Source organism: Strix aluco, chromosome 1, assembly GCF_031877795.1.
Source record: "Strix aluco isolate bStrAlu1 chromosome 1, bStrAlu1.hap1, whole genome shotgun sequence".
In the NCBI taxonomy this organism is placed as follows: Eukaryota; Metazoa; Chordata; class Aves; order Strigiformes; family Strigidae; genus Strix; species Strix aluco.
The window spans coordinates 2,163,215-2,187,627 of NC_133931.1; the positions used below are offsets into that span (position 1 = coordinate 2,163,215).

The 24,413-nt window shown below is 44.1% G+C and overlaps 1 protein-coding gene across 5 annotated transcripts in view; it reads right to left on the reverse strand.

Moving 5' to 3' along the window:
* Nucleotides 1–2,667: 2,667 nt before the first annotated feature.
* The window catches only part of ADGRB1 (adhesion G protein-coupled receptor B1), a 283,954-nt gene continuing 262,208 nt past the window's right edge, over nucleotides 2,668–24,413 (reverse strand). For 4 of the 5 annotated variants that reach the window (XM_074830207.1, XM_074830119.1, XM_074830046.1 and 1 more), the window contains 4 exons: nucleotides 20,383–21,062; nucleotides 19,189–19,224; nucleotides 17,601–17,705; nucleotides 2,668–5,501 (listed from right to left, as the gene is read on the reverse strand). In XM_074830207.1, coding sequence (XP_074686308.1) covers nucleotides 5,304–5,501; nucleotides 17,601–17,705; nucleotides 19,189–19,224; nucleotides 20,383–21,062 — 1,019 coding nt within the window. In that variant the 3' untranslated portion in view covers nucleotides 2,668–5,303. Of the gene's footprint in view, nucleotides 5,502–17,600; nucleotides 17,706–19,188; nucleotides 19,225–20,382; nucleotides 21,063–22,068; nucleotides 22,123–24,413 lie in introns of those variants that run through there. The other variant, XM_074830294.1, reaches the window with a different exon arrangement.

Below are 24,413 nucleotides of genomic sequence, written 5' to 3' on the forward strand. Positions count from 1 at the left end.
TGCTCCATATAGGCCTTTTCCTATATGGGCAGCTGTCACAAATGGGTGACTTAGATTGCTGAAAAAACCACTATCAAAGATATTAGCAAATGCGGGTTTAATATGATGTTGTAAAAGTGTGACTTAAGGAAGTTCGATGGCAAGGTTCACTCTATGGAATTTTATGGAACTCGATACTATGTGGAAGAAACATACAAAGAAAAATCGAGTTAGAATCAAGCTAGAAAGATTTACACAGACCAGAGATGGAACAGGGTAAGGGAAACCCTTCTGTTGAATCATGAGGTTCAGAATGGACCCCCTTGCTTTCTAAACCACTTACGGAGCCTAGGTGCGGCAAGGTCTAATCTTGGACTTAGACTTGGACAACATTTTATGTCTAATGGAATTATCTATACAGACTTTATAATAATTACTATTGAGTAACTACATGTATTAGTAATTTTGCATTAGTATTAATTCAGCATGCTATTGGTCACTTACCGAGGATCTGTCGCGAGTAAGGGATCTCTCCGCCTTGGGCAAAGAAGGATCTCTAAGTCTTTGGTCTCTAAATCTCAAACCTTGAGTGGTGTCCCTGCTCAAGGGGAGAGTTACCTGGCATACAGTCCAGTGCAATTCAGAAACAACTCATCCAAAGATCCACTGTTGATAAAAGGTCTCTCTGCCTTGAGGAGCAACCTGGTGAGGTGGCCCAGCTCAAGGGGAGATCACCACCATGCAGCCATGTTGCTGTTAAGGAAGAGCTCAAAGAAGGCTCACTTAGGCTGTCATATTTATAGGATTAAGTGATTGGCTCGTAGTCAAACTGAATACAGTGGGAAAGGCATGCACAAGAGTCCTTGTACCCTCAACTTTCTTTGTTCCTTGATAAATGAGTCTTGGAAAAGCCACTCACTATTCATCTATTACTTGCATGATCAGCGTTCCAAGCTCATATGCATCGATGCCCACTGTGTCACTCTGTTCCTTTGTGGATTTCCTAGGGGAGTTCTTGGCCTGGCTATGGCTCAGACCTTTACCTCCTTTGGAGCCTGAAGCAAACTACTGCTGGTTTGGTTACGGGATTGGGTGCATCCATCACAGCAGCCAAGGGGAAATGCTTTTCATTTTCTTCAATTTTCAGACTCTTCTCAATTTTCCAGCCCAGACATGTTTTCCCAGCATAGCAACCAGGAAGTGTGATTCCTTACATGTGCAACATACCATTTATTCGCTACCACAGCGTGGCTTGTGCTTCCTCCCTGCGAGATCATGGTGTATGTACAGGTGTTCTCTCTTCGCCCCATGCCTACAGCTTGGGATGACTACAAGGCAGGATCATGGGGTCGTAGGACAGTTCAGGGGGACCTCAGGAGGCTTCTTCCAAGTTGAGCTATCCTGTGACTCTCCCTTGCAGCCACATCACATTATCACCACAGCGCAAACCGAAATCACCTGTACATACACTGACCTGCATCCACTGCCTCTGACAGTGCTGTCATTTACAGCCTCATAAGAACAGTGTGGGCATGTGCTCCCTCCTTCCATCTCCCCTTGGTGAGAAGCAGCAGGACCTCCTGACCCATCTCTAGGGCTGTGATCTAGGGTTTGGTCTCTCCTGCCCTCCCAGCCCATCACCTCATGTGGTGCTTGGCGGTTAGCATTTCCCTTCTTTCTGATAACGTTATAGGATCATGGTATGGGACATGTAGGGTGAGAGAGAAACATCCATGTAGGAAGGATGGAGAGGCCCTGCGACTCACCATCAGGTGCTGCTAATTGAAGAAGTTGGATCATGGCTCAGGGACAGCGGGACTGGGCTAAGAGATTCCAGGCAGCCCCATACCTCTGTAATAGTTTCAGATGTTTCAGGATATCCAATTCATTTCAGTCAGGCCAAGAGAAGTCATTGCATCTGAGGACCTACTGGGTCATGATGGCTTTGGATCAAGTCTCTGGAGAGCAGCAGCCCTGGATCCGATTTGCCAGACCCCTAAGCCTCCTGCAGTCCTGCCCATAAACCTAAGAACTGTCAATCAGGTGATGGGGCAGAGTTGGGGAGATAAGGATACATTTTCTTGCTGGAGGATTTCAGCCATTCAAGGGTAAGTGCCAAGGAAGTGACTAATCCCTAGCTCATTTCTTGTCATCTTTCATGAGTGATATCCTTAACTGCCTCATGCACTGAGCCATGCTCCTGCTCAACAGTCTCCCCAGTAATGCAGGAGGTGGCAGGGAAATCCAGGAAAGGTTGAGATTGGCTTTGCAGGCATGCAGGCAGGGTAGGATCAGCGTTGCCCTGCCTCCATTGGAAACTATAACCCAGCATCACTGCACTCTGCCAGTAATGCTGCCAGATCTCTGTTAAATATTGGCCTCTCACAGCACATGATATTGGGAAAGGGGCATCAAGGTTTGGGTTAGAGATACTTGCGGAAAAACGGGCTGCGCTGCACAGAAAAGGGAATTCCTAAGGGAAGGTATTTTTTGGGGTGTCAAGAAGCTACAAAGCTAAAAGCAAAAGATGCACTCGTGGGACAAGTTTGGCCACGGGCTATGGCTCTTCCAGAGTAGAGAGCCAAGGTGGCAGCTTGCAGATCCAGGAGAGGTGTTTCCCAGCACCCGGGCGCGATGCAAACCACACGTGGGGCGCGGGCAGGGGCGCTTTTAAAAAGCAGACATCGCTAGAGTTTACACCTCTTTTATTAGAAATAAGACACATTCATTTGTGCTCTGAAAACTGTACAGAAAAAAAACTGACGAACACAGAGAGGAGGGAGGGGAAGGCATGGCATGGGGCAGGGCAGGGCATGGGAAAACAGAATTAACCGGAGGAGCTGAGCAGAGAAAGTCGAATATCAACAGTTATTAAACAAACATTTATCTCTGTAATTACATAACACCGTTAATGTCCTGCAAGTCGGCTGGAGTGAATGGGTGAATGAGGAAGGTTGGAGAGAAGAGGGCAGGCTCGGTCGGGCAGGAGAAAGGGAAAAAAAAAAAAGAGAAAAGAATTAAAACACAGTAGAAAGATATCTGTATGCTAAAATTCATAATGTGTAATTATAATAATTACAATATCATACAACCCGGCATCTGAGGGAGGCCTTTGTGCTTTCCTGTTTCATAGAATAATCTAAAATTGAACAATAATATCACAGTTTTTATAAGTAATGAGTTTCCCTATTTTTAAACTATTTGGATTTTCTTTTTTAAGTTTTTGTTTCCATCCTTCATATTATACAGTTAATGGCAAGGTAAATGCCACTGTCCTTAAAGATTACCCAGGTGGCCCAAAGGAAAGTTGAAGCAGAGATGTTTGCAAGTCAAGCAACATCTCTCAGTGGGGGAAGCACAACTGGGGTCAGTGATTGTTTTGCATCTTGTATCCATTCCTAGCTTTTTCCTAAAAATGTGTTGTTGTTTAAAAAAAAAGAGATCGAAACACACAGTAATAACTCAGACCCTGATCAAGCTTTACTGCTGTCTGCCACAATCTGGCCACTCACAACCTGAGGTTTATCACCGCACATCTCCAAAGCTGGGAGAGTTGTTCCAAACATCAGACAGACAGTGTTGGGAATGATTAAAAAAAAAAAAAAAGTCTGTGTGTAATGTCAGTGGTATATTTTTTAATGATAAAATTATTGCACAACGCTTTTTTGGGGTGAAATGTAGATACCTTATTTTTTGTAAATATCCCTGGGAGATGTTTAATGAAAAAAATTAAAATCATTATTATTTTTTTCATGGTGAAACAAAAAGACAGTATTTTATGATGAGGAATGTCCTGCTCTCCCGATCAGCTCCACCTCTTCTTTCTTGTAGGATCACAAACCTGCTTGCTGGCTCTGGGCAGTGGGGAGGGAGGAGAAGAGCCAGTGAGGGGAAAATAACCAAAGCCCAAATGGAATAAAACAAAGCAAAACATTGCAAGCCAGCGGCGAAGGGGCTGTGTGTTCCCACCATCCCAAACTTTCCGTGAAGCAACTTGCCTTCCACCTTCAGCAGGTGGCATCCTCACCCCATGCCTGCGCAGTCCTACGGCACAGAAAGGCATTCGAAATGACAAGAGCCAAAGAAAAGAAAGGTCTCGGGTTTCAAGTTCTCTTTTTATTGAAGAAAAGAAAAGAAGAAGGAAAAAAATAGATTATTTTGTTTGTTTGTTTGTTTGTTTCCAAGTGGACGTTATTCATGTTGTCAGTTTGTCTCAATGTCCTAAGGCAACATCTCTATATACCAAATATCTCCAGGTACATCGGCAGATCTGTCTTTCCCTCGTTCTCTCTCTGCCTTCCAGGGAGGGGCAGCTTGGAATAAATCTGAGTCCGAAAGCAAGGAAAAATAACAGAAAAAAAAAAAGGATGAGGCCAAGAGGACCTTCGCAAGGCCCGTGCTGAGTTTATCTATTTAACAGTCAATGAAACGACCCACATTCTTCTTGTTGGTCTGTTTTTCTAACACCTTCGACCCTCTCCCTGGAGATGGGGCGAGCAGGTTTTGGAGGTGGTCCTTTCCTCCTGCGCCTGTCCCACTGTTTAGGGCACACAGAAGCCCCACTGCGGAGGGATGAGAGAAGGAAGCCCCACCTTACCTCTCCACCTAAGCCACGGGTGACGCCACCACTTCTCCCTTTGGGCTCTGTGGGGACCCGCTGCGGGGGTGCCACGATGCCAGGTCATGGTGTGGCACATAGGAGTGGGAATTGTCTTCTCGGCCACTGCTTGGCGCATCCCGTCTCCTTCGTTCTTGGATGAGCTGCTGAGGGAGAGGTGGGGGCAAGGATTGGCAAGGGATGCCACAGACCCTCATGGCTGAGTCTCTCCCGGGGATCTACGGCCGGACCGCATCCCAGCGAGGCTCCCGCAGGTGTCCCCTCCTGTGGTCCGCAAACAACCTCGATCTTCTTGGCCCTTCGCGGTGGCTGCTGGGCGTCCTTCCACACCTCCCCGTGGCAGAGCAGGAAGGCTCCCAGCATGTGGCAACAGCCCAAAAGCATCTGGGCAGGGCTCGTCCCCTGCAGCCCCTCCCCACCCTCTGCCTCCTCCTCGCTCTCTTCCAGGCTCACTTCTTCTCCAGTCCTACCTGGGAAAGCTCGTGTTGTCCTGAACCTACAGCTACTATACTCTATAAAGTAATATTCCCCCTCTCTGCTGAGAACAATACAAAAGTTACTCCGTCTTACCAAAGGTTTCAAAAGAAACCAAACACTTCTCTCGCTCGGTTCCGATTTAATTTAATCATTTCTTTAAAACGTGGTTTTGTTTTGTTTGTTTTGTTTGTTTTTCAGAAAAAAAAAAGTCCCTTTCTTCCCTTTCTGCTCAGACCTCTGTCTGAAGGTCAATAATGTCTTGTCCCACCAGGGGGATGGTGGCTCCTGTTTTCTCCCACTCTACAGTTTTTAGTTCTAGGGGAGACTGAGCCACAGGTTCGATGTCCTTTTTAACCCATGATGGTGGGGACTGGACTTTCCTGATTCCTTCCCAGGGTCTCTTGTTTGGTGTCTGCTGCTTTTCTTGCTGCAAGAGGAGGAAAGTGTAAGAAAGGAGAGAGAGAAAGAAAGAAAGAGAGGTTAGTACCCATGTAACAAATATAATTTTTTCACCTCCTTCTTTTCTATCACAGGCAAATTTGTCTGTGAAACTCCTGATCCCCCCAAAAAAGTGGGTTTTCAATGAAAAGTGCACTTGGTGTGTAAACTGTCTATTTTCAGGAAACCTTTTTTTTTCCCACTGCTACCTCTATCACTTAATGCCTAGATATTTCAACTTTCAGCGGCGGTTTTTGCCACTTGCATTTCCACTGAAAAACTGAACAGGGCTTTGAGAATTTAAGATCTTTTTCTACTTCTACAGAAAATCCCCACATAGAAACCCAGATTACAATGAGGTCTTTCTGAATGTACATTGACTGCATTTCATATACATACAAATATGAATATCTGATTCTGTGAATACATTCTTTACATAGTACAGCTATTTATCGGCTATTTAACTACAGCAAAACATGCTAACGATTTTGCCAGTGAACCCATGCTGTTTGATGGGCTGGATGATCAGCTCTGAAACTGAAAGCGTTTCCATCAACTCCACACCAAGCCTTCGAGACTTTATCAGCTACTGTTAGTCCACGCTCCCACCAGCATCCCACCATGGATATCAATCCAGAGAACATCTTTCAATGTTTCTGTCGATACGCACCAAGACAACACTGTGGAGAGCTGAGGTTCTGTAAAATGGATGTATTCTTCAGTGTGTATATGAAGTGGAGACCATGCAAAAATTTTAAATTAGTTGTTCCACTAAGCTTCTCCCCCTAGCCAAGAGGGATGCTTTTCACAGTTAATTATCCCCAAAAAACACTCCAGCACTGGGCAAGAAAAGGCTTCCCTGCATGTGACAGGAGCACAGAGCCCTTTTGAGCCATCTGCCAAAAGGAAAGTTGTGGCCAGTGGAAAGGGTGGCAGGAAGGTCAGCTGCATGGAGGATGACAACAAGGAGAGAAGTCGTGGGGGAAGGAGGTGATGAGAGAGACATGAAGGTGACATGCGGCCCAGGACGTGTCACAGCTCGATGCTGTCACCAAAATGTATTGATAGAGGGGAGTTGAAGCCACATGTGGACTGTGGTGTCATGACTGTACTCCAGGATGCTGCAGAGATTGATGCAGCCCCATAGCAAACCTAAATACCCATCTGCTACATACCAATCCACCTGCCTTAGCTTCTGATTTTGCCCTTCTGTGAGACGGTTTTGTAAATCTGTTTTTTACCCCACCTCCATACTGCAACACCAATGGAAAAGGTGTTGCAGCATTATCCCTGCAGGTCATCACATCAACCAGACCATGAATTTTGCTTTTCCAAGCTTTCACCATTAATATAAAAAGAAGATATTCTTGAAGTTGCTCCTGCATCCCCGCAGCTGATGACAGGGAAAAGGCTCTGGGTGAGGTCATTTGGTGGCTGAGAGTGGCAGATGTATGAACCAGGTAAACCTGGTCTTCTCAATGTGAGGTAAAAACATTCTGAAATTACCTTTATTTTCATTCAAAGGGAGAAAAAATAACTTTTTATAAGTCCTTTGAAAGAGAATTTTTTTTTTTTAAATTAAGTTTTGGAAAAGTATTGTTCAGAACAATGTAAACCACTTTGGGTCTTGAAACCTGCAGCTGCAATTTTCATTAAAATCTATGATACAGAGCTTTACTTATGCTGTTAGTGTTATTCTTACTTTATTCCATGATGTAACACAATGGTGATTAATACTAGTATGTCAGAAAATGTGATAAAACTGTTGACTTATTCTATTATCTATTTTGGAACTTATTTAAGAACCACTGCAACTAAAATCTGAAACCTTTTTATCTCTGTGTGTGTCTTAATGAGACAAGTTTGAGACTTTCTGAAGTGAAACTTCTACTTACAGTTGTTTTGCAGCCCTTTAGTCTGTCATGAACAGATGCAGCAAGAAGGTATACATAAAGACAAAAGCACATATAGAGCAAAAAATGGAATGAAATCATGTTTTCCAAAAGGTGAAGAAAAAAAAGCTTGGTCAGAAAGCTCTTTTCAATGAAAAACATTTTGTTTTCTCCCACAATTGCTGTCATGCCACAAGTTTTTAAAGTTACCAATGTCCACAGCTGTATTATTTAACAAAATGATCATATGTATGAAGTTTATAAATAATTCCATCTTTTCCCTCAAACGAAAGCCCTTCTTTGATGGCATTACTTACGGCCCCCTTCAGCATCAGGTTCTTCTATTCTCAACCAATCTCTGTTTTAACAGTCCCTCTGTCTGCCACGCTCCTGACCTTCAGCCTCTCCTTCGTGCTGTGAGGATGCACCCAGATCTGATCATGTACACTGAACGTGATCAGCAAACCTCAAAGCCATTCTTGTCATGGGCTGTTTTTGAGCTATGGAGCGAGAGCAGCTGCAAATCCATGTAGGGAACAGAAATTGGGGAAAAAAATACCCCAAACAATTATGAGCTCACATCTACAGCGACAGCCTCTGATCAGACCTGTCACTGGGGAACTAAACCTATGGGTTACAATAATTATTCAGTGGCAATAAAAACCAGACATTAAATGTTGTGAATTATTAAGAATGGATAAATTAAGAAAGAAAGAGAGAATGAAACAGAAAACATTATTATGCCAGTGCATAACTCCACTCTGCACCTGCATCTTGAATATTATGTGCACTTTGTGGGCTTCCAGATAGAAGGATATAGGGAAAGTGATAAAGGTGGCCAGTTTACAGCCATGAACAAGTTTATGGATCATGTTCTGTAGGAGGAAAGATTATACAGACTACAACCTTTCAGCCTTGTAAGGAGATTATGGAAGGATGTGAAAGAGGTCTATGAAACTCGTAGTGGCTTGTTGACAGTAGGAACAGACTACTGATGGTAGGGATCATTTTTTCCAACACAAGAACTACAGAGCATGACGAGGCACCAAGCAGTGCCTGGCCCAGAGTGAACCCCAGGAGCTGGTCCTGCACACGATGCCAAGCCGAACGGCAGACCACCTTTCCACAGCTCTCTGTTGATGCTGAAAACCTCCAAAGTTATAAAAAGTATGTGGAAACATTCACAAAAACAACATCCATTCAGTCCTATAAAGTAAGTGACCGTATTCTGTGTCAGGGGGTCTCTGAGCAAAAATTACTAGTGTCTTGGGGATCTTTTTGAAGATGCACTACCACATGGTTGCCCTGCTCTTTTATTAAACTGCTTTTTACTTTGTCATGGAGGCAGGGCCAGACTGACCTTGGGTCTGACCCCATAGGGTTGTTTCTATTTAGCTTAGTGTGATGTGTTATCTAGCTATGACTGTCGTGGGCTCACTGACTCCAAAGATCTCTACTTACAGTTAGAAGATGAAAAGGAGCCTCAGGAGATGAGCAAATGGAGAGGGGAGGCTTGCTTTTAGTTTCCCATTTCTCAGAAAAGAATTAGACTTCTCTAGTGATGCTGTGAGTGGACGTGCTGTCTTGGGGGGGGATGCACTGGCTGTCCACCACGATGCACCAGCACCTCACAGAGTAGCGTGTATGGTCGTGATCTGAGCATGGGTGCAGAAGGACTCCGTGCCCAGTTGGATCTCTGAGCAGGTTAAATGCAGTCAGCCAGGCTCAGCTCTGTCAAGGATGCTGGGAGACAAAAGAAAATCTCCTCTTGGCAAAAGGCACCCTGCGAATTGGTAGTAGGCTCCTGGGAACAGCTGCCCTTTCCTTTCCCTCCATATGGAAAAGGTTTTTTTCAGGTCTTGGCCACTTGAGCAGCATATAGAAGCAGCCACTGGGCTCATGCTTCAACTCTAGCATTTTCCTCCAGTCCCACTGTGGGGTCTTAGCAATCCTTGCAGACAGGAGGGAAAATGTAGCTATGCACCAAAAAGAAGAAAAAACCTGGAGAGAGGGTTGTGTAATCCGGCTGTAAAAGGCGCCGGTGCTGGCCCAGGGCCTGGCGCCTTGGAGACAGCCAGGAATGGCCCGAGACAGGAGCTGAAAGCAGCAGAGGCTGCTCTGCCAGTAACTCACAGAGACAGAGCCATTACTCTGGCCTGACACAGCCTGTGAGCTTCTGGCCATTGGGGAAGGGAGAAAATGTTTATCAGTTCCTGACTGGTGCCAGGATGGCGGAGCAGACTGCTCTGTCAGAGGGGTGGGAAGGGAGGGAATGCCCAGACCCAGGGCTGGGGTAAAACCTGTGCAGAGCGAACTGGAGATCTTCATCACCCTGGTGGCATCTGGAGTCTCCTGCATCCGTCTGTGGCTTCTATTTTGGCTGCACATCTTTAAGGCAGAGGACGAGGATTTGGGACAAAAGGCATTTAAGACGCAGCGCCAGCAAAACCCCCCCATATCCCTATCAAAGACAGAGGCAAAGTGCATTGAGATAATCCACACAGCCCTCTCTTTCTAGGGCTAGTCCTGGCAGGCTGCAACAAGTCACCTGTGCTGGGCTCATGGTGGCTATGGAAAGGTGATGGTGGTGGAGCAAGGCATCTCCCTACCAGGGGCTTTTCTGCACATTGGCTCTGTGCTGCCTTCAAAGGTCCAGACTGGCTGCATCCAGAGTACCTGGACCCTAGTGCAACTCTTTTGCTTAGGAGAGATGTCAGTGTATTGTACAAATACGGCTCAGGAGACTGACTGGCTGCTCTAAGACACAGCTTTCATTTCACACTTCAGTCAAAAACAATGAAATGTGCAAGCTGCTAAGCTGCATCTCCTTGTATTTGCTTTGTGGTTGTTTGTTTTTTTTGGGGTTTTTTTCTTTTTTTTTTTTTTTTTGTATCGGTTGGTTGGTTGTTTTTCTGTGGGTTTTTTATTTTTTAATACCCAGTTTTTATAGTTACCCTGAATAACCTGAAGAGGAATTCAGTGCTGTCTACAGAGCACTCTGGGATAACTCCCCTAGAACCAGCTACTCCCATGCTGTTTTCATTGCCTCTAGTGTCAACTTGAAGGATATTTCATGACCCAAATGGTCTCTCCCCATGACATTGATGACTCTAGGACCAGAATGAAGTTATTCAGAGCGTATAGCAGGGAATCTGAAAGATAAATGTGGCTCACGCTGTCTAATCCATCTTTGGATCAATGTCGACGAAAAGTGATTAGAAAATGGAAAAGATGTCTTTTTTTACAGAATGATAAATTTTCCTTTCCTTCTTTGAAACAAGTAGCTTCAGGTTCTTCATTTTATGCTACTGAACCACAAAGACCATATTTATTTTTTTTTTCATTTAGGAGAAAAGCAAAATAAAAGGAAGTGGCTGACTTTGTCTAGAATTTCATTAAAAAAAAAAAAAAGAATAAATAAACTGTGGTTTTAACTTGCACTGATGGAAATCAGTTAGGCAACTTGAAATACCTAGCATTTGCTGAGTTATAAAAATATGTCTTCTGCTTCTGTAATTTCTGAAGTTGAGGTGGTCTAACCTGTAGGGGTTGCTGTGAGCCAAAGTCTAGTGAGGCCATGCCTAGCTGAAGATGAACAAGCACTGAATCAAGGCCTTTCACAGACCCTCAGGGGGTCTTTGCTTTGACTTATAAACAGTCCCTTGCCTGAAGGTTTCAGAGAAAGCCATCAGCATGAAGAACAGGCTATTCTCCAGGCTATTCTTACCATTAATCCAAATGGTTAACATACCATCCTTTGTTTTTGAACAATGCTTATGTTCTCCTAAAGAGTCCACTCCACTCGGTAACATGGAAGACTGGGTGTTCCCCAAAATGCTGAAATCATTCAAGGCTGCCCCGTGCCTCACAAGGGCACCTAGAGACTTCAGGAGGGGACCAACAGCACCCAAAGCACGATTCTTATAGAGTCCTTTTTTAACCAGGCTAAAGAACCAGGAGGTTCAATCTGCCAGTGGCCACTGCATGGTTTTGGAGCAGCTGATAGCTGGATATCTTCAAACGACATGGTAGGAACTGACTGTTTAGAGAGGATACCGGGGTAAGATGTTCCTCTGAGCAATCCAGAGTAACTGATGCCTGATACTTGGGACACAGCGTATGAGATGATTTACAGGAGGAGGTGAACTTCTGATTGATGGTATATTTGGACATCCGGTAGCTGACAGATGTTTTATGGCTGAATGAATTAAGGTTTGACGTCATTTGCATAACTGAATTTATTGCAATAATTATTGTACTTTATGTAGCATTCCTCCCTGTAAAAGTTACCCTAATTGGTCTTTTAAAGTTTGCCAGTTACTAAAGCCTTTAAGAAATGCAGAGAGGATTAAACATGTGGTACAGAGGAGTCACCCTACCCGTAAGTGGAGCATCCCTTGCAGAGAGACACACAGCTGACAGCAGGAGGAGCACAGCCTCCTAATTTTCTAATTCCTCAGTGAGGAATGAGCGTGATTTTAACACAACCACCACCATCTAAGCTCCTCCAGCCTCAGCCCATGCAAAGAGGTTCCCATGGTCCAGTTTTCCCACCTGAGAGCAGGGCTGCTGGCTCCCCAGTCAGCTAGCGAAAGGACAGGTAGTCAGCAAGCAAGGGAATTAATTCTGTCATGCAGCAGAGCATGCCAGGGAGACACACAGCCCCGACTAGGAATGAGCTGCAATATTGATTAATATTCCGTTTTCTCACTACTCTGTTAGATGCCAAAGCAAATGCTGGTGGAATGGGTATATCCTCCAGGTGTCTGAAGAGGAACATTAAGAAAAATCTCACCCTGAGAAAAGAGAGCAATCAAGACAGAAACACTGACTAGAAGGGAATAAGAAAAAGTCATAGAAAGGCAGAAAAAACTTTGTATCTTTTTCTATTGGGTTTTGGAGTAAGTGCTTTCTCAGGATGGGTAAAGAGACGGGACTGGATTTGAGACCTGAGTTACAGACTGAGACCACTCACTGTATGTGAGCTTCAGAACAGGGCTCCAGCCAAAGTAAAAAGCCATTCGAGCTGCAGAGGGCTGAGTGTAGCAAGTAGCTAATAAGCAAGAATGAGCAAATCAGAGAAATTTGTAGAGCTCTGTTCAGCACGGCTTTTGCTGACCTTGGCACAAGTAAAGAGCTGCTGTTTAAAATGAATGCAAAGCCAGATGCTGGCAAAAAGAGAGGAATATGTATGATTCAAACTTCTCTAATGGAGCTGAATCAAAGGACTCCCACCGAGGGGGAAGGCAGGAGTGTCACTTCCATGGCTTTCAAAGCTGAAGCTAAGCATAGAAGAAACAAAGCCTTCGCTTCCTTTAAAGGCTGCAAAGCCTCCACTTTCATACCATGCTGTTGCAGAGCATGTGAACCCCTCCTGATATCCAGCCCAAGCACTGGAATTTCTTCAGCAATTAACTCACAGGGAGGAGCAGTGTTGGAGATGCTTTACACTGACAATACAGATCCACACTGAAAAATCTTTCCAGTGTGGTACAAAGTAGCTTGGAAATAGCCACTACCCTGCTTTAATGTGAAGACCTCTCAGCTGCAAGAATTCAGACCTTGAGAAGTGCGTGTATTTAGGAGGAAGCAGGGAGAAAAATTGCATGTTGGAGCCTACAGTCTGCTGGGCAAAGGGCAGGCTTTTAAATGGAGAAAGAAAATTGCTGCAAGGTTTCCAAAAAACAACTCAAAGTGATGGGAGTGATTAGGAAGGAAGAACTCAGCTGTCTGAGTCAGTTCCAATCTCATGTTTCAATATGCATCCATCTGGGCAGCAAAATGTGCCTTAAAGCTGCTATGAAGGGATATCTACAATCCTGGTGGAAGCCACTCACTACTTATTGTAACCTTAAAAATGAAGGCTTGGTGGTTCCCAGGCACAAGAGAGTTTTTAATTTTCATCACCTGAGATGCATGGTGTGGATGGCTGGGTTTTCTGATGCAAATCCTGCTGTGGTTGTCTCCAAGCCTTTTCCTTTCATGTTCCCTGGCTGCAAATAAGCGGTCTAGGAGATAAATATTCAACAAATACAGCTCATTCAGTTTTCTGCTCAGGGTCTACACCAGCTTCCAGTTTGGTCTGGGATAAAATGGAAAGGCAACAGTGTGCAACCTCCACACACAGGCTGGCTGCAAGTCATTTGGGAGGAGAATAAGCAAAGTAAACCCAGCTGTTCCTGAGATACTCTCTTTAGATTCAAAGTCCCTTCAGGTGGATAGAGATGATCTGTCCCAAATTCCAGCATAACAAGAGCAAAGAAATCTTGCCTACAACCCTGTAACTTCCTTTTGAGTAAGGGCTGATTTTTCAAAAATCATCCCCATCTTCCTGGACTCATCCGAACTTGAAGACTGCAAGAGAGAAAATTTGCCAAAGCCCACAGTAAGGTCACACAGAGATCTATCAGTGCATTAAAAATCTGACTTTTCAACTTGCAGTCATCAGATCTTTCTGTATGTCAGTCTGATAATATCTTAATTCCTTAGCACTGAAAAATTAGCTTTGGATAATAGTGTCTACACCCCTGATTAGTTCATAAAGCCACAGATGAGTGAGACCCCTTTACTCTGCTGCAGCGGTGAGGTGGCCTAGGCTTGAATGCAGGTGGATGTGTAGTCCTGTTTGCTTTGAACATGGATCCTGCTGGACAATGTGATTTTAATCAGGAATATCTGAGTGTGCTTCCAATGGGAGCATTTTACAGTTGAGGTATATATGTATATAAGAAAGTCCATGTCACATAGAAGGAATAGATTTCATGTAATAAACTGAAAAAAACCCATACAGAAACCCAGGTTTGTTGCCCAAGGAAAGACAATTCTGTATTATTTTACTCTGAGGCTCAAGTTAGTTTAGCATTAGCAGTGTGCTTTGGTTTGTAGCAAAATAACTGCAGCAAACACCAGTTCCACAGTGGTTCCTGGGAATGCACTGAATATGGTCAAGATTCAGACTTGGTTGGCATTTCAGGCAGCATTCTGATTCTCCTAATTGCCTACCTCTGACATACCATCCTTGGCAACATTGCTCATTTGTAAACTGATGACAGGTCAGCTGATGGCAGTGGGGACACCCTAATCTCAGCAGGATGTGGATTAGGCTCCAGATCTCTGCTGTAGCCATTCTGACTTGAAGATTGATGTGCAATAGCTAGCAGCAGTGTCACACGCTGCCTTGCATCACATGGATGCTTCCACCCTGTATCCTCCAGTCCAAGGGAGGAAAGAGATCCCAGGGAAAGACTCCTTGGCCACTGGGTGAGGGGAAAGCAGAATTCATCCCCAAACCTGTCTCCACATCTGTGGGATAAGAAACAAGCCCAGAGGCATTTGTCAAGGCTGCCTTTGAAAGGGATTGGGTCATTCCCACATCAGCAATGACTTTCAGAAATGGACCTTCTAAAGGAAGAAAGCTGAACAGTTCAAACACGCAGGAGTCCCTGATTATGTTTCCAGCTCTGCCAGTAACTACTCCAGGACAGCGGGCAAAGGGCAGTCTTCTTTATCTTTCAAGTGTACACTGCAGTAATTCTTATCCAAAGTTTAAATGTGTCAGGATACTTAGAGAGGAGGAATACATGTGCTGGTACAAACCTTGAGGTCTTTGCTGAAGACCCCTTAAAAGTCATGTTTTACCACTGAAGCTCAAGAAATTCTCAATAGTAAACACATGTGACAGTTGAATCTTCAACTCTTGTTCCTAAAAAGACAGATGATCTGCTTCTTCCTCCCATTCTTCTGTTGGTGCTTCCTTCAAATCTGACCATGTAGTAGTTCTGAGAGGAACTATGTGATTAGTGTGACAGGGTAATCCATTTTGGCTGGTGCACTAAGTACAGCAAGTATTAGCATTTACATCAAAACCAAAGCCCAAACCAATCCTAGGAATTCCCGAAGCAGGTCTGTCCTATGCAGACATTTAGTTCAAGTCTCCTCTTCAGGAAGAGAGAGGAAGTGCAAGAAGATTAGAAAAAGCATCATAACTTGGAAGGGGCTAAGGACAACGGGACATGCTGTCAGGAGAGGCTGGGAAACTGTCAGGGCTGGAGAGAGACTTGGTAGTTTGATTTTGTGGTTGAGGGAAATCAAAGATACAGCAGTGCAGGCAGATGGACTACACCCAGCAAACATCCCTTCTGCTCTATGATGCTAGGTGTGAAAGGGTTCAAGGGTATTCCAGGATCCTCATGTCCTTGTTCATGCCCACAAGGCAAGGAGATTCCGACTGGTGAAGGTATGTGTTTGGATTCATATGTCATGGAAGGGTTTGGGACAGGTCTACAATGCTCTTCAATGCAAAATGAAAGCCAGACTTACGCTAACGTTAGATTTATCACTTCCACCAGAAGAAATACTCCATCGTTTTATAACCTAAACATACATAAAAAAGAAAAATTTCTTTTGTTGTTACTTTATTTCCTGGTATCTGCAGTTTGCCTTCTCAGGGCAAGCTGAAGATGAGGCATGATTTCCAGTGGGGTCCTCAGCAGCAAATGGTAGAAAAGGGGAGAAGAAAGCTATTTATCTTTCTTTGTACTGCTTTGGATGTTTTTAAACCAATACCCACTACTGACTTGCCAATACTGATCTTTGCAAGGTCCCCCTCTTGGGTCACATCCAAGGGAAAATCACAACTTGAAAAAGATTCAGTCAATATGCAAAGGCCACCTTCACAGCTTCTTTCCAGCAGTTCAAAGCTCTTTGATGCTGACACTGGCAACTTTAATTCTACATAGATGCACCTCTGAAATGCTCAAAACATCTCAATCTATAAAACTCTCCTGCAACATACCACAGATTAGCTTTTACATGGTATTTAAGCATTTTTGATTTTACAGCCATGTCATACCTAAATAATAGAAAAAAAGCAGAGAGATGACATTCAATGAAATGCATTGGGATTCTGGGTCAACACAGGCTTCTTTGATCTGAACCTGCCTGCTAGATTCACTATCCCTCTCTTTCTGAAACACTGGACAGCCCAAAATGACACCTTGACACACACAGTAAAAGTAGGATTTGCTGGGACCACATCTCCAGAGCTCAGCGCAGCGATGCTGTGAGATCTGAATGCAGACCAAAGGCTCTGTAGTGCTCTGCTTACACAAAGAACCGAACTAAACCTCTTGTTGTATCACCCTCCGAGCTCTGGTCTTACCTCTAAGGGAGTCCCATCAAAATAAGCCCCACTAGTGCTACCTGGGCCATGCTGCAGGTGACTGTGCATTCTGCTTCTGACTTTTCTTGCAAATGACAGAGAATGTTATAAATGGCTCACCTTGTCCCTCTTCTGAGTGCAGGCATAACCCGAATTTCATTTCTTACTGCCAACCTGGCTCTGCCACTTGTTTTGCCCTTCTGCTGGAGCAGATATACTTCCCTGAAACTTTCTGGCTCTTGCCCAGTATGACCAGTGGGCTGAGACATGGAGGAGGTGCCATCAGCCTGCCCTTCCTTATTCGTGTTATCCACATCACTTACTACACAGGCTCCTGATATCTGTTTCTAGTACCAAATCTCTGCCCCTCTGAAAATAAGCTGCCAGGTCTTTCCCTCAACCTGTCTTCCTCGAAGTCTCTTCTTGCCCTGGAATTTTGCTCCTGTCAAGGAAAGCCATGTATATGGTGATCAGCTGTACCCTTATGCTACATTGAATTAGCATGCAGTCCCCAAGAAGTGCTGCCACCATCACAGCTTAAATCCCATCGCTGTGGCTTTCCTAAATAGCTATGCCCATCATCTGCCACCTTGGCTGCCAATTCAGCCCCTGAAGGTGGGGTAGATGCTGTCCCCACCTTCTGCCCTCTCCCCTTTCCACCTAGATATCCCCACAGCTGTTCTAGTTTCCAGCTCCTAGCTATGAGTGGATGTATGGGGCACTCCGAGATGACCTGAAAGAACAGACACAGACATGGGGAACAAACACAAAGAAGACAACACACACTATTCGCCATGAACAGATACAAGGACAGACATTCTCCTTCTGGACTGCTAACCACTCTGTAGGTAAGCTAGTGGTACCTCTGTGACTCTCCGTGTCCTTTGTGATGCGCATGTGCTTGTTGCAAAATGCATGGACAGAAAACCAAGATAAAGTATTTAGTGAGAGCTCCTAAACTTCCCTGCTTCTTCCTGTGCTCCTGCTGGCACTAGAGGGCTCTAGGAGATGATGGTTCTGGAAGTGTTTGACTAACCTTGCTCTCCGTTGTTGAAGACTCTTTCTCCTTCTCTGCGTGCTGGAGTTTTCTGTTCAGGTCTTGGAACATGTCTTGGTGACGTTTTCTTGTGTGCATGATTTTCTGAAGCAAACACAAGGGCCACAGGTCAACAAACCCTATTCAGCTGTGCAGAAAGAACACGTCTTCCCCCCAAAGTTACATATATTATTAAAACCTAACTCTGTCTCTCTGCATGTGCAATCTAGCGTGCCTAAACTACCTTCAAAGTTCACTGAGGACCCAGTGTAGCACTGCCTTTATTTTCAGGATGAGATGGTGGGAGAAAGCGGAAAAGACTAATTTTTGACCTTATGGTTACCCTAAACCTGCAACTACCAGCTGTTTATGCTGAAGAATTTGTGTTTGACTGTCAGTGTTCTACTAGCTAGACCTAGGGAGCTTTGCTGACCTTATTTAACTGACACCTGACCCCATGCCCACTCTGGTTTCAGTGTGTCTCCTTTGCAAATGAGCTTACCCAGACACGTAGAATTTGGGTACAAGAACTTCCATCAGAAATTATTCCACAATTTCCCTTTTTTTTTTTTTTTTTTTTTTTTTTTTGTATTTTGGCCCTTCTACATTTCACTTCTACCTTCTACTGCCCAGGAGAGATGGGATCAATTTCTATAAGGACTTCCCTTAGCATGCAAGAGCATGCTGAATATGGCTTCTTGTGCTCTGCCACATGCTATATAATTGGAGTAGGTGGCTCAAATACTTTGGGACCAACTTGAAGTATAAGCTCTAGATGTACCCATTGTACCTCAATTTCAAACCAAGCTCATAACCTGGAGCTCTGAAGTGATTCTAGTGTTAAGGCAACTCCTCGTGGGCCCTTAAAAGTGGCTGTTTTGGAATAAGCTAGTAGCTTTGCAGGGAAAGGATAGCTCTGCTGGAAAGGATGCCATGATTGGACTCAAGATAGCTGCACTAGCTCTCAGTAGCCCCACAGACCCTCTGTGGAGTACTGGGTCTTTCAAAGCGTTCCACTCTGTGCCTCAGGTGTGATGACAGACATTTCCCTATGTACAGTATAGACTTTTTCCACCCAGGCTGATTCTGTGAGGTTCATTAATAGGTGTGAAAGGCCAGGGTTGACGATGGGTTGTGTCAGTGGGGACATATTAGCTTCCTTTCTGTTAAGCAACAGATCTTGTGCACAAAACTCAAGGCATTTCAGGCCACCAACCTACATGTGCTTCCCAAACAGGAACGTGGTGCAGTCACCTACAGCTCCATCAGCTTTTCGTAAGCATTCTGCTCACAGAGGAGAAGTTAGAGGCCTTGGGTAAGCCAATGTAGGATCTTGATTTACAAATGTTTACACGGAAGCTACTGCTCCAAAAATTAAGCATGTACCAATATAAATCACCCATTTGTTTAGCTGCACAGGGTAAGCCTTACTAGGTACCCAGCACAACTCTTTCAACCCACTGTTTTTAAACCCTTGAAGAAGCTCTTTGGCAAAGGCAGCACTCCTGCAATGGTGCCAGCAGGAAAGCAAAATTTCTTTTTCTCATCCTATCCTTAGAAAAGCACATTCAGAAAGGGATGTACTCACCTCAAAATCTAGCTCTGCGTACCGGGATTTCCGCCTCTGGATATTCAAAAGACAAAAGAGATGGGTGAAGGTTAGTAAGGGGTTGATGTTGGTGAGTGGGCACAAACTCAACCACACAGTAGATAATATAGGGAGAGTCACAGAATCACAGAATGATTCAGGTTGGAAAAGACCCTTGGGATCATCGAGTCCAACCATCAGCCTGACTCTACAAAGTTCTCCCCTACACCATAACCCCCAACATCTCATCTAAATGACCCTTAAACACATCCAGGGATGGTGACTCCACCACCTCCCTGGGCAGCCTGTTCCACTGCCTGACCACTCTTTCTGTGAAAGATTTTTTCCTAAAGTCCTTCTTTTCCTTCTTCCTACATTTTTAATGTGTTTCTCTGGCTCTTCATGGTGGAAAATGCCAGCCATTTAGAGGCATCTCTACCAAAAAACACTGAACCTTGAGGCGGGCTGAGCATAGGCTGAGCATGGGAGTTTGACCAATTCAAGCTCTTGTCCTAGTTATGAGCTTGCAGGTCATTCACAGAATGGGAAGCAGAGAGGGAGGAGTAGATCAGCCAGCTGATCTGCTGGAGCTTTTAAGCACCAGTCAGCTGAGACTGAAGTTTGGACAGCAATGGCTAGACCTGCTCTCTGACAATAGTCAAGAAAAGGACCAGATGCCCTAGGACAGACCTCAGCATAAGATCTAAGGTCTAAGGAGAACTGCTAATATATATAATGAGTTAACGCCGGTCAGAAGGAGAGGGCTGCACAACCTCTGACATCCCTCTGATACTCAGAGCATTGTGGGGCATGCCTTAGGGACATTTTACACCTGCGATGACTATGGTTTTCTCATCTGTATCATGACTGAAGTCATTGAAATGGGAAACAGAGGCAGAGGATAGAAGGAGAAAAGGTAACGCAAGCCATGTGCTTTGCATTAAAATGAACTGTCTTTGACAAGCTAACATTTTTATAGGACTTTGCATTGCCTGCAGGGCTAAAGACAGTTCATCCAGCAATGGAATATATCTGTGGAAGTTGTGGAAGCTTTTGAACGTTACATTACAAAACAGTATCACATGCCAGTGATCTCTCATGATAATTTAATACTCTTGAAACACCTGGTGTGGCCAGCATTGAGGTCAGGGCATCTTTCTGGGCTCAGAACAATACATTAATTCACATGCTCACCTCCAAGGAGCTCATGGAGAGGGTGGAGACGGTCTCACTCTTGGACACCACACCCGAGTTCCCTGAGTCGCCTGTGTCACACAGGCTGTTGGGAATCTGTGATTCATTGGAAATATTTTGTGGAGCCAGCTGCTGCTGTTGTTGTATCATGGGGGAACCTTGAACCTCGCTGCATGTCATGGTTACAGGTTCCCGTGGAGGACTCTTGACAACAAAGCCTGGGTCAGTAGCCATACTGAGGTGGATGAGCCGTGTCTGGGGCATCTGGTCAATATTGATGCTGTATTTGCTCTCGTCCTTGGGCGGTTTGGCCCGTAAGGTAGACGTGTTGGTAGGCAGAATGACGTAGCTGGTGTCCAGCGTTTGCTCTTGTGCCCGGGAGAGTTCTGAGTCCAACTTCTTGAAGATGTCCCCATCACAGATGTAGATGGACTTAGGTGGCTGGTTCTTGTCTTTCTTCAGAGTGAGAGTGTGATTGCTGAATTCATTCAGGTTGATGGCCCCCAGGTAGTGTGGTGAGCCCTGAAGATGCATCTTGGAGACATTGGCTGGAAGACTGTTAAAGTTTGATGACCCCTTCTGGTGATTAAGTTTCAATTTCTCTTCATCTGGCAGTGATGGACGCTTCAGTGTTCCTGTGATGGTTGAGGTCCTGCAGGCAGTGATGTCTTTATTCAGCACTAGGGAGACAGATAAGTATCCTTAGCACCTCACCTAGGTTTTTGTTAACACTTCAATACACCTACCACAGTGACACCGTGCTAGCACGCTCCCTTGGACCTCTCAGCAAGAGGCTATGGTGGCAGAACAGTGTTTATACTGTGGGTTTTTTTTTTTAAACCCAGGATGCTGAAAGCAAAGCTAAAACTAGGGAGGAAAAAATCTTTCTTGTTTGGAGACAGTTCTCTGTGATGCAAATTTTCCAACATAGTCATGGCTAAAACTCCCAACTAGGTCAACACATATTGTCACATTGATAACAATATCTTGAAAAGCAAATACATGTATATATATTTAATACATGTACTATGTGTATATATATGAAATATATATATTACTAGCTTATGGAGGAGTAGAATTCTCTAAAATAAAAAGTTGCTTTCGTGTCAAAAATTATTTTGATTCAGAAAATAGCTGAAATGCAGCATTATAAATTATTTCAAATATGAATTATTTCATATATAAATTCTCTTTTTAAAAAATTTTTAATTCACCGAACTGCTTCAGGGTGCTCTTTTCCACTGAACAGTTTCAGTGTCAATTATTTGGTATTTTAAGATAGACAACATTTTGTTATAAATTTCTAACTGTTCTCCAAGAAGCTGATGTTCTAGTAATCATGGCAAGCTTTTGTGAGAGCTAATTATATAGTGTTTTTCAATTTCCCTTGAGGAAAGAAAGGAGTGCCATGAATATTCCTTAATAGGAGAGGAAAACCTTAAACTGGGAAGGTGAACATGACAATTAGGAGGTAAATAAAGGACACACAGACACTCATTCTCACACAACACTGTCCACAACAAAACATCTGTTCCTTTTCTATACATAAGGATCTATTGCTCAGTTGATTTCAGGCTGCAGCTAAGACCTTAGGAAGATAATGACGTCAGCCTTGATGTCTCCAGGGGATGGAAATCATGGACTGGGGAGCAGGGGCAAAGTGGTGTGGGACTGAAGGCTACTTACCCAGTATTTCAGCACAGGAAAGGAGAAATAAATGCATGTTCCCCTTTCACCCATCTCAGAAAGAGAAAAAAAAAAAAAAAGTTTCTTTTACCTATTTTTTTCTCAATGGACCAGAGACAAGGATCTTTAGGGTAACCTGATATTATTCAGCTGCTCCACCTGGGATGGAGGCAGCGAATGACATAGGCATCTCATGGGACTGACGACACAGTAATTTTTCCTACCAACTCATACTGGGAGTGATGGGAGCTGGAAGAGCAAAGCTTCCCTCAAAGACTACAGAGCAGACAAGGCAGGATGACAAGGAATCAAGTAGAATAAAAGAACTTTTAAAAAGCATTTGAAGCTAAATACATGGAGTGTAACTATGTCAGCTGTGGTCATCCTGACATTACTAGAGGACTCAGCATTACAGCACATTCATAGCATACACTGGGGGAAGACATTACTGAACTCAAACCCTTCACTTGGGAGTGTCAGTAAGGTTTATTGATTCAGGCTCTTCTCCATCCTCATGTCAGCTGTGGAAAGTAGGTTTGGAGAGGTTTGCACTTGGCAATCTCTAAGCACGGAGCAGCGTGAGCTTTCATCACTGAGCCATGGACCCAGTCCTACCAGTGAATCTAAGTGAGGAGGTTACGAGCAGTATCTGTCATATCTCCAACACGTCATAACACAAGAGCTGCTGCCTCCAGGAGAAATGATGGCCAGAAACCAATGGACAGATTTCTATTTATCATTATTCAATAAGCAGAATGCATAGGACAATGGACCATATAGAAAGGTCTCTGAAAAGGGGACTACAATTAACTACTTAGCTTGGCACAGACGAACAGCACTTTATCACAGGAGGACATCTTTATCATCAGGCAGACATCAACAAACAAATTGTATAGCTGTATGCTGGCAAAGGAAGGGAAGTCTAGGCTGTTAGCAAGCTGCTGATCCAGGGTCTTCTGCCCTGAAGCCATGTGAAACCAATCAACTCCTTCCTTTCCTCTGGGAAGCTTGAGTTGGGAGCAAGAAACTTGGTAGCAGATCCAGAAAGACTCCTTTATTCCAGGAGTCCAGGGTCTGCCTTGGTTTCCAGCACAAGATGGGCTGCTGGCTATGCAGGTGGTTGTGTGTGCCAACACCCAACCAGGATGCATGTTGGTTGAGCATGTGTTCAATTCAGACCTCGTCTCACATGCACGTTTTTTGCACGTGATTTTTTGGAACCAAGATCTTTCATGTCAAAAAGGAAGGAGGAAGACAAACGAGAAAAGGGAGACAGCTAGAAATTAGATTAGAAAGTGTGAGACAGAGAAACAGAAAAAAAAATGGACAGACCCTGAAAAGAGATAAATGGACAGAAAGAGACCATGAAATAAGATATCACAGGGATAAGTGAGATAAATATACTGTGACTGGGATAAGCATAGGGAGAGGGAGTGAGGCAGAGAGAAGGACAGAAAAAGATAAATAAGATATAGATAGATATTAGATAGATAAATGCTAGTGACAGTGATAGACAATACACAGAAACACAGTGACAGAGATAAATGTTGACAGAGATAGAAATACATAAATAACAGGTACAGCAAGACAGACAGCTGAGGACAGAGATAAATAAGTGATTGCAAGATAGAGAGAAAGAGATGAATTATAGATAAATACATTAGAAGCAGATAAATAAATGATAGATTAGATAAAGAAAAAGATAAATGAAAGAGACAGGTAGATGTCGGGAAAGAGGGAGAAGGAGAGAGAAAGAAAAGAGAGAGAGGAAGGAAGAAGGAAAGAAAGAGTAATAAAGAGACAGAAGGAATGAAAGAAATAAATATTAATAAAGAGACAGAAAGAAAGAGTAATAAAAAGAGAGAGAGAGAAGCTTTCCCATGATGGTATCTGAACACACAGCATGTACTGTCCTTGGCTAGGGGAGATCCTGGTTTGGAAGATATGAATTATATGCAAGTGCCAAGCAAGCTGGTATTTCTCTTGCTTGGGAGAGGGGAGAAGTCTGGGAGGGTAAACGAAAGCCTAAATATCTACAAAGGGTAAGAAAAAAAACCCAACAGCCAAATGGTCATACATGCCAGGACCAGGAGAGGACAAAACCTGCAGAGATGAACAGGTAGCAAAGGAGAATCCAGACAGCACAAACACCCCCAGGGGAATGAGAGAAAAGGGAGTTATTGGAGAAAGGCACTGTCAACTCATGCAGATCTTCAGGATCAGAATCAGTGTGTGTGATTGAACACACAGCAGAAAGGTGCAGGCAAAGAAGGAGAGACCTGACCCACCTCCATATGCACAGGCAGCTTACAGCTGCACTAGAAGTGTGCGTGGAGCCAGGTGGA